At 47.4% G+C, this 10,562-nt stretch overlaps 1 protein-coding gene across 20 annotated transcripts in view; it reads right to left on the bottom strand.

Moving 5' to 3' along the window:
* EXOC7 (exocyst complex component 7) overlaps positions 1–3,581 on the bottom strand; it is a 100,970-nt gene extending 97,389 nt beyond the window's left edge. For 10 of the 20 annotated variants that reach the window (XM_042449373.1, XM_042449377.1, XM_042449371.1 and 7 more), the window contains exon 1: positions 3,429–3,581. In XM_042449373.1, the coding sequence (XP_042305307.1) occupies positions 3,429–3,488 (60 nt within the window). In that variant the 5' untranslated portion in view covers positions 3,489–3,581. The remainder of the gene's footprint in view (positions 1–3,428) is intronic. The other 10 variants (XM_042449387.1, XM_042449381.1, XM_042449382.1 and 7 more) reach the window with 1 other exon arrangement.
* Between the last annotated feature and the right edge of the window lie 6,981 nt (positions 3,582–10,562).

Genomic DNA, 10,562 nt, shown 5'->3' with positions numbered 1-10,562 from the left:
CCCCGCTTGTTGTGGTACCCAAACCCATGAATTATTGTTCGTTGCTACTTCCAAGCAGGGGACTCATAACTTTAAATAGGTGTTTTCCAATGGTGGCTGTAGGCAACCGCCCATGAAAGGGTTATGTGACCCCCAAAGGGGTCCCCATCCCCACAGGTTGGGAACCACTGAATGATCGACAAGGCCCTGAAAAGTAAGAACAACCCAAGCTGAGCACTGAAGGGGGCTTGCGGTCGTAGCGAATCCATTCACCTTCCCATCACTATGGTCCGTCTCGTGAGGGTGCGAGCGTGGACCGAAACAGGCCCGATAAGAGAAAATCACTTCCATTTTGATGTGGTGTTACTAGCGACAAGTGCTGCGGGTACTTGTGGACAGCCCAGGGAAAGACACGCAAATGGCCCTTGACAGCAGATCCCAGCCGCGCACTCTCCTCCCCCGGAGGAGTGATCAAAGGAAGCTTGTCTGTTACTTTGGGGCCACCTCATGAGAATGGCATGAGCACTAGAACAGATGATAAGGCTAGGAATAGTCGTCGAGGGCAGCAGAAATGACAGAAAGATTGGCAGGGCCAGATGGATAGATTCACTTGGGGAGGAAGTCATGGACCTGCAATTTCAGGACCTAACGCCAAAGGCATGGAGGGACAGCGGGGGTTCTTGGAAAAGCGCTCATCCACCGCGGTTGACATGCCTTGAGGGTCAACCAGAGGAGCGACGTTAACACAACGCAGACACACCAAGCGCCCCTACTTGGGGCCCCCCCGGGTGACGATATTTAATTTCGTTCCGGCGGTGCCGTCGTTATACCCAAAGATTTCGCAACCCGAAACCCGCTCGCGCTGGAACGCCGCGGCTTTTAAATTTCGTGCCAAAAAGCGCCGAAACACCACCAAAAAACATCTTCGTAACCCCCCCGAAAAATCTTTCGTTCCCCGCCGAACGTTTTTTCCAATCTGAACTTTTCGTCCCCCCCCCCGGGAACCCCCCCGGAATTTCGTAACGCGATTCAATTCGTATGCCCCCGGGTACCACTGTATAGGCTCGAAATAGGATTGAAAAAATAGTCGTAATAGCCAGGCCGGCTTAAATATATATAGATCTATGAGTATGCAACCGTAAAAACAGACGTGTTTGTTGTTTGTTTTCAAGGTTATGTGGTTTAACCAGCCAAGCCCCCTTCGTGGCCTTAGGGAGGTGGGGGGATGTGTTTCCCTTTCTCTGCCCCCCCCCATTTATGTACTGTCTCAGAGTCACCAAGGAAAGCGAATCTGGTGTGTTCCCTATGCAGTGGGAGTGTCACTCAGTGTGGGCTTCCTCCAAGGAGTCCTAGTGTTGCAGTGTGGCCTCATTTTCCCCCAGAGGGGGGCCTTGTTGTGTGAGCCTGCCACATATGAACCCTGTAACCATGTGTTTGACACTTAGAACCCACCACCCCTCACCAACCACTTTTTGCATGCGTTGTAGAGGTGGTGATGGGAAAAAACTCTTCACCGGGTCGATGGTTTCCTAGTCACAGGCGGAGACTAGATATAAGTCACACCCACCCTCCTGATGTATTGAAGTATTGGGAAGTACCCCCCAACCCACCCTCCCCCCCCCCTCCCTTCCCGGACAGACGTCTGAACATTTCCCCCCATTCAGTTATCTCCTTTTCTTTCCAGACTTTCATGTAGGCTAAGGGGGCCGGCTAACTGTTGTCCTTGGTGTTCTGAGTAGTTTGGAAATTTTATGTGCATTGAAACCTACGTATGTGCATTTGAAACCGACTGTAGAGAGCGGTATTTTTTCCTAGTGTGTATTGAACTGCAGGCTCTCAGCCCTAGCGAAAGCATAAAAAATATAGAGAGGGCCAAACATTAGAAATATTGGGAGTTGGGTCCAGCAAACATTTGGAGAACTGCCTGAATGCCTCATCCCCTATAAACTGTATTAAAGGGTCGTGGCATTAGGAAGGTTGGGAACCACTGATCTATTTCATTGATGCCCTTCCCATTCGTAGTCTTCTGGCTTCTTGACTGCAGTCTCCAGTCTGATCAATGTTTGATCCAAGGTGAGGGATTCTTTAAACTATTTCAATTCTCACATTGTCTAGACCAAGGGTTCCCAGCCGGTGCTCCGAGGAGCCTTTAGGGCTCTGTGTCCACTTCCCAGACGCTCCAGGAAAATGAAAGAAATAATAATTGAATGAAATTAAAGAGTAAGAATACATTCTTATAGATACTCCTAAACACCATTAAATTGTAAGACATGGGGTATGCGTAGGCCTCTTAGGGGCTCTGCCATAGAAATAAGGGCTCCGCGAGTCAAAAAGGTTGATCCAGACTCAATTTATGTAGCAAATCTGTGGTCATTATTTTCTTGTTTTCTTTATCATAGAATCCTAGAAACCACAAGGGCCATCGAGTCTGGCCCCATTCTGCCATGCAGGAACTCCCAATCAAAGCATCCCCAACAAATGGCCATCCTGCCTCTGCTTAAAGCCTCCACCACACTCTGGGGTTATGTTCAGCAGTAAGCCTGCCTTTGCACTTTCTCCCTGGACCTTCCTCAGCAATTCTTCCAATTCTAGGATTATGGTATTATCCTCAGACTGTTGATGTTCCTTCCTCTATATTCCCTCCTCCTCCTCCTCCTCCTCCTCAGTCTAGAGCACTTCTCTTGGTATGACATTTCCTGCATACAATTTGAACAGACAGGTGTTCATATACTACACCTAGGCAGCGGAGCCAGTGTGGCATAGTGGCTGGGAGTGCCGGACTAGGACTCAGAAGACGAGGGTTCGAATCCTGCCTCGGCCATGTAAACCCACCAGGTGGGCAGCTTTAGGCAATATAAGTCACACTCTCTCAGCCTCTGGGGATGGCCAGGGAAAACCCCTTCTGGAGAAACCTTGCCAAGAAAACTGACAGGTTGGCCATTGTTAAACAGAGGCTGGAGGGTTAATGGTTCATGACATTTTAGAATGGTATAGTGGGGCAGGGCAGGGAAGTAATAGAATGTATTTTAATATATGTTGTACATTGCATTTTACTTGATATTGTAAGCTGCTTCAATTCTGTGGGAGAGGCGGCATATAAATATATTGTTATTATTATTATTATTATTATTATTATTATCTGTCACATTTGATTGAGAGTTCCTGCATGGCAGAAGGGGTTGGACTGGAGGGCCCTTGAGGGGTATCTTCCCATTCTATGGTTCTATGATTCTTAGTGGGAAATGGCTTGTTACCAGGCAACAACGAAATACTGTAAACGTATACATATAGGTATACTAGGTGGTAAACAGTGGCCTTCTTTGGGGTGTTTCCTGGAGTTGCAACTCCCAGCATCCCCAACCCAGAGCGCCAGTGGTTGGGGGACCATGGAATCTGCAGTCCCAGGCTCCTCCTCCTCCTCCTCCATCCGCCCCAGAGCCCAGCCCCACCTGCTTGAGCTTCTCTTCTATCTCCCTCCTCCGGGCCGAAGCCTCCTCCGTGGGGATCATGCCTGCAATGGGACAGACCCTGCCGATGCTGAACCAGTCAAGGCCCCTGTCAACACAGCCACCTTCACTTCCGCCTCACTCCCCGCCCTTTCCGGCCCCGGACGGACGCCATCTTGAGAGTGGCGGCCAAGGCTCCTCCGCCTTTGGATGGAAGCGCATATACCGAGCATGCGCCAAGCTCTAGCGCTCGCCAGGAGCGGGGAGAGCAAGTCGTACTGCGCATGTCAGAAGTCCTCCTGAGATTAAGAGCGAGATGAAGGAGTGTGAGTTTCAAAGCTTCGCCCTATTAGGAGATGCCTTTAGCGCCACCTAGTGTAGAAATCGAGCAGGGCGGTGAAAACCTAGGAATTGGGGCAGAGCATAATCATAATAATACTTTGTTGTTGTGTGACTTCAAGCCATTTCCAACTTGTGGCGACCCATTTATGGGTTTTTATTGGAAAGTTTCTTCCAGTGAGGGGGTTGCTATTGCCATCCTCTGAGACTGAGAGCGTGTGACTTATTGCCCAAGGTCATGGCCAAGGAGGGATTCGAACCCCAGTCTCCAGGGTCATAGTCCAACATTCAAAATGCTATGCTCTAGGTGCTAATAGAGTCATCCCTGAGGGGGCATCTACACTGCAGCAGAAATAATGCAGTCTGGCACCACTTTTAACTGCCATGGCTCCATCATAAGTAGGGTTGCCATAAGTGAGGACCTCCAAACCAGGACAAATGTAGGACAAATGCAGGACAACATTTTCAAATGTAGGACACGTTTTTGAAAAATGGAGGGACACGCAAAAAAAATGAGGCTTTTTTTAGACAATGTTATATAAAAGCTTTTCTTAGGCGTTCGTGATCAAAATGGAGGACATGTTGACATTATTTGTCAGACAGATCACAGAAATGTACTTCCCTTTCTGGCCACCCCCCTCTCCCATTCCAAACACGCACATTTGAGCATTGAAACATGGCTTTATTTTAACATTGCTCTTGCAACTCTTCAGAGGCTTACCACAACCAAACCCTTTGGTCAAGGGACTTTGGTTTCTTCATTTTGACCTGTTTGTCTGTATTCCACCCCACTAAATAAAGGAGACATAAATGGAGTTAGTGGGTACAAGTTGTAAACAAAAAAGTCTTGTGAGACTCTGTAGGCAAGAGGTGCACCATGTTAAGAACTGCATAAGCACAGTTAGGCTGCTGCCACACTGCTTTCACTCTCATCACTCCATCTATGGAATCCTGGGATTGTAGTTGTTGTGGTGCCAAGGCTGGGCTTTGAAATCTCAGGCATAAGAGAGGCAAAAAGGCTTTGGCTGCATCTACACTGGAGAAATCATCTGGTTTGAGACCACTTTAAGTGTCTTGGCTTAATGCTATGGTTTGTTCCAGCACCACAGCGAATGGCAATTAACCCTGGAGCTCTCTGACCAAGGTGACCAATGCCCTCACCCCAAAAATGTAGGGCACCCAAGCAAAATATGTAGGACATGGCCAAAAATAAAAGCTAAAAACACCCATGTAATTATTAATCCATGCTTTTAGCCATGATCCAAATGGAGGATATTTGAAATGTGACAGAAGGAGACAGGTCCTGGAAAAGGAGGAGGATGGCTGTCACCTTGTCTCTGTCCAAAATACATGCAGAAATAACACTGCTGGACTGAATGCCCAGAGTCTCACCCAAAGCTGCCTCCACACTGAGGAATAATCACAGTTCGAGAGTGACTTAACTGTCCTGGGTTAGTGCTGAGGAATGCGGGATTGTCAGTACATTGTGGCCCCAGAGCTATCTCTGAACAGGGAGTCCCATAACCCTCCAACGTGTTGAACTGCAGTGCCCAGAATGCCTCACCAGTTGCATCCACACTGAGGAAATGTCCAGTTTGAGACTGCTCAGTGCTGGGGAATCCTGGGAATGTAGTCTATTGTGGCTCAGGCCTTCACTGGACAGAGAAGTCTCAATGTCTCCCAAACACTAGCATTCCCAGGATCCCTAGCACTGAGTTAAAGCAGTCTCAAAGTGGTTATTTTATTCCTCGCATGTGTGTGAGAGAATATAAACTAGGACTGGATTCTTGGGAGGATCTCTGTGTCCAAAACACACTGCTTGGACTGCAGGGCTCAGTGCTATGGGAATCCTGGGAATTGTAGTTTATTTACTGGCCCAGTACCATCAGGGGCTGGCCTGATGACAGAGGCTCTCCCTCCCTAACTGTTCATCACATTCGGCCTCTGAGGAGAGAGAAGGCTGGGCCCCAGTACCATCAGGGGCTGGCCTGAAGAAGGAGGCTCCTCCCTCCCTAACTGTCATCGTTCGGCACTCTGAGGGAGAGAGAAGGCTGGCTCATACCATCAGGGGTGGCCTAGAGAAGAAAGAGGCTCCTCCCTCCCTAACTGTCATCGTCGGCCTTCTGAGGGAGAGAGAAGGCTGGCCCAGTACCATCAGGGGTTGCCTGGAAGAAGGAGGCTCCTTCCTCCCTAACTGTCATCGTTCGGCCTCTGAGGGATATAGAAGCTGGTCTCAGTACCATCAGGGGCTGGCCCTGAAGAAAGAGGCTCCTCCCTCCCTAACTGTATCGTTCGGCCTCTGAGGGAGAGAGACGGCTATCTCCGTACCCATCGGGGCTGGCCTGATGACAGAGGCTACCTCCTCCCTAACTGTCATTGTTCGGCCTCTGAGGAGAGAGAAGGCTGGCCCAGTAACCATCAGGGCTGGCCTAGAAGAAATAGGCTCCTCCCTCCCTAACTGTCATCTTTCGGCCTCTGAGGGAGAGAGAGAAGGCTGGCCCAGTACCATCAGGGGCTAGCCTGAAGAAAGAGGCTCCTCCCTCCCAACTGTCATCGTTCGGCCTCTGAGGAGAGAAAGAAGGCTGGCCCAGTTCCATCAGGGGCTAGCTCTGAAGAAGGAGGCTCTCCCTCCCCCTAAACTGTCATCTTTCGGCCTCTGAGGGAGAAGAGTCATGGTCACGTACCATCAGGGGCTAGCCTGAAAGAGGAGGCTCTCCCCTCCCTAACTGTCATCTTTTGCCTCTGAGGGAGAGAGAACAGGCTGGCCCAGTCATCAGGGGCTAGCCTGAGAAGAAGAGCCCCCTCCGGTCCATCTGCCTTGGTCCAGGCCTCCGAGGGAGAGAAGAATGCGTGGACCGGATTCCCTCCCCCCCTCACACATTCCTCTCCTTTGTGTCGTGTCTTTAGATTGAAGCCTGCGGGCAGGGAAACTGTCGTGATCCCTCTATTAAACCGCTCGGATTCCCAGTGATTGGGCGTATATAAATAAAACCATTATTATATTATATTATTATTATATTATTATATTATTGTGGCACCAGAGCTCTCTGACAGAGAAGGCCACATGCTCTCCAGGCACCAGATTCCAGAGCATTGAGCTTGGCAGTTAAAGGGGTCTCAAAGTGCGGGTGGGGGGGAGAGAAAAGCCTGGGAGAGTGAATGAGGCTCTCATCTTGGCTGTGACTACTCTGAGAGGAGGAGGAGGGAGGGAGCCAAGGGAAGTGGCCAGGACATCAGCCTCCTCTCTTCCACCGAAGACTGCTGGCAAGAGGCTCTGCCCCAGGCAACGCCTCCTCTGTGGACCATTCAGCTTCTTTTGTCAAAAGGCTCTGGTGCCACAAGAAATACAATTCCCAGAATCATAGCACTGAGCCATGGATGTTTAAAAAGGGGGGGGGGGTCAAACTATTTCTGCAGCCTTTTGCTACCCCAAAGCCCTTCTGTTATTTACCAGCAACTTGCAAGCAAGCAAAATCTCTCTCTTCCAAGCTATTGAAACCAACCCAAATGGAGGGCTGATTGCTTCTTTCCATTGGTCATTGGGAGATTTGCTATTACAAGTAAAGTGTTTAGGGCCTCAAAAACGACCCTGGGATAAAGAATTACAACAATACTGGTGGTAGACATTGAAAAGATGAGGCATTTAGACTCCCAGTGAAACAGGACGATTGATGGCCTTTTTTTCTTTGCTCACTGTAACCTGGAAAGTAAGGCTCTTGCAGGGTAATATACCAAGTGGGCTGGCAAGAGCTTGAGTGGCAGATGTTTGAAGACCTGCTCTCTAGGCTAGCCAGGCAGGGAGAGGGAGGTGGCACACAGCCATGGGAGGGGTGGAGCTGCCTCCAGGGCCTTGCTGGGGGGAGGTCTGGGGAGGGGCTAAACAGGGTGGGACTTGTGGCCCCGCCCCAAAACCGGGAAAGTCCCGCCTCCAGGCGGGATATGGCAACCCTAATTAAGGAATCCTGAGATTTCTGAGGCACCAGCGCTCAGATTTATTCCACTTTATCATTTATTTATTCTTTTGCTTATTTGTCTGTCCTGAGTCCAACTCATGGAGACCCCATAGATGAGAAATCTCCAAGACTGCCTATTTTCCACTGCTCTGTGTGTGTGTGTGTGTGTGTATAAATTCATACCCATGATCTCTTTAATAGAGTCCATCCACTTGGCATGCAGCCTCCCTCTCTTTCTGCCACCTTCTAACTTTCCTAGCATTATTGTCTTTTCTAATGAGTCGTGCCTTTTCATGTATGACAGCCTAGATTTAATCATCTTGGCTTCCAGGGAGATTTCCAGCTTGATCTGCTCTAGAACCCATTTGCTTGTCCTTTTGGCTGTCCATGGGATCCTCAGCACTCTTCCCCAGCACCACATCTCAAATGAATGGATTTTCTTCCTATCTTCTTTCTTAACTGTCCAGCTCTCACATCCATACATGGCTTGTATGATTCTGACTTTTGTGCACAGTTGTATGTCTTTGAATTTTAGGATCTTTTCCAGTTCTTTCATAGCCACCCCCTATTCCTAATCTTCTTCTGATTTCTCGGCTGCAGTCCCCATTCTGATCATTGTTTGATCCAAGGTATGGGAACTCTTTTATTGTTTCAGTTTCCTCATTGTCTAGGTTTAATTTGTGTAAATTCTTCATGTTCATTATTTTTGTTTTCTTTATGTTCAACAGTAAGCCTGCCTTTGTGCTTTCTTCTTTGATCTTCCTTAGTAGTAGTTCCAGGTCTGGGAGGTTTTTTGCTAGTATTATGGTGTCATCTGCATATGCTCCTTTCCCCTGTCTTTACTTCTCCTTCTTCTGAGTCTAATCCTGCTCTTCTATTGTGTTTTCTACATACAAGTGATGGTGATAATATGCAGCTTTGCCTGAACCCTTTGCCAATTTGGAACTATTCTGTTCTCCCATATTTTGTTCTAACAATAGACTCTTGTCCTAAGTACAGATTTTGTACCAGGACTATAGGATGTGTTCAAATTCCCATATCTTTAAGGTCTTTAATCATAATCTATGTGGTTGAAGACTTTGCTATAGTCTATCAAGCACAATCTGATTTTCTTTTGGAATTCCTTGGTGCACCATTCTATATTTGCAATGTAAAGCTATGTGCAGCCTATTATTATTATTATTATTAGGAGCTGAACACAGCAATTACTGCATGTGGAGGCTGGAATAAATCCCTAGATATTATCTCTCTAATTTCAGGAATTTGCATCTGCACACCACCTCAAAAGATTCCCTCTTGATAATTATCCTTTAGTTGTTTTCGTGAGGGGTAGGTGCAGAGATGTTTGGGTGCTTGTGGATGACAAATGTGTTATCAGATTTATGTTTCAAACATTTCATAAGAAAACACGCTGACTTGCCTGCCGTTGACAACAACAACAACAACAACAACAACAAAAGTATTCTTTTAGAAAACCCAAAACCCTTCTCCAACATGCCTTATCCACTAGGTGTCCCCTATACACCAGGCTTGAGGGGGAAATAGTGAGGGTTGAATGCTTTGTTTGTTTCAACCAAACCTCAGTTCTTGCACTCAGGACATGCATGTCATTTGTAATTTAATTGGGACATTCCTTTCAGGTAGGGGGGCCAGCTATTCTTGATGCAACTCAGATAAAAGTAAATACTTTGTCTTGAGTCCTAATCCACTTAGCAAACAGCAGTACACACCACAAAAATGTGCTGGAGAATGGGGAAATACACTGCCTGGCAGGGAATTCGTTGACTTTTTTTTCAGCTGGGGACATTACCAGCCATGCAGGCCTCTTTGAAATAAATCAGTTCTCCTCTCACCAGTGAGCTGGTGGGGAGGGCCCTCCTTAATATGGGGATATGCTCTGAGTCTTCAGCCATGCAGGATCTTGCTAATGACTTTTTGCTCCAGGTACCAATCACTTATGCAGATGAGAGGTCCCCCAACTGGCTTAGAGATCCAGGGTTGAAAAAGATACCAGAAAGAAAGGTGCCAGGTAGAATAAGGCCTGAGGTAGAGTGACGAAAGTGACTCAGATGAGAAATCTAGGCTTATGTTTAAAGGGTGGCAACTTGACAGTCATTTAATGTTTGTGTGGGTGAGTGTGAACATCTGATTTTTCATTTTAGCACCAATCTTTCTTGGCAAAAGGAATTTTGCACTACAGTCTTTCCTCTATGGAAAACTAGACAAAGGAATATTTATATACTTTCCACACCTACAGTGGTATTTAGCAGCCTTTCCAAACTTGGTGCCCTCTGTATTTTCGGACTACAGCTCCCATAAGCCCTAGTCAATGATCGGGGATGCCATTTGCTGTGGTCCAAACCATCTCAAATACACCTGGTTTGGAGAGATCTGGTACAGGGCATCCATGATGGACTGTCATGAATAGAAGTATAGAAAAGAGACCATTGGCTGGCTGCATCTTGTACAAGAATGAGAATGAATGTGAAGTCGAAGGCTTTCATAGCCAGTATCCATAGTTTTTTGTGGGGTTTTCGGGCTATGTGACCATGTTCTAGAAGAGTCTCTTCCTGACGTTTCGCAGGGATGCAGGCAAATGCATTCTCTGAAGATGCCAGCCACAGATGCTGGCGAAACATCAGGAAGAAACTCTTCTAGAACATGGCCACATAGCCTGAAAACCCCACAAAAAACAGTGAGAATGAATGTTGCACCTCAATTATATAGCTCTTAAATGTGCGTTTGTACCTGGTCACGTTCTGTAAGATTTTATGCAATACCAACTAGGGATATCAGTTTAACTTATTGTCCTTACACTAATGCTCATATCACTAATGAATGGCAT

Source organism: Sceloporus undulatus, chromosome 2, assembly GCF_019175285.1.
Source record: "Sceloporus undulatus isolate JIND9_A2432 ecotype Alabama chromosome 2, SceUnd_v1.1, whole genome shotgun sequence".
NCBI lineage: Eukaryota > Metazoa > Chordata > Lepidosauria > Squamata > Phrynosomatidae > Sceloporus > Sceloporus undulatus.
The sequence above is the reverse complement of the archived record's forward strand: the minus strand, read 5'-3'. Positions and strand labels throughout refer to the sequence as shown.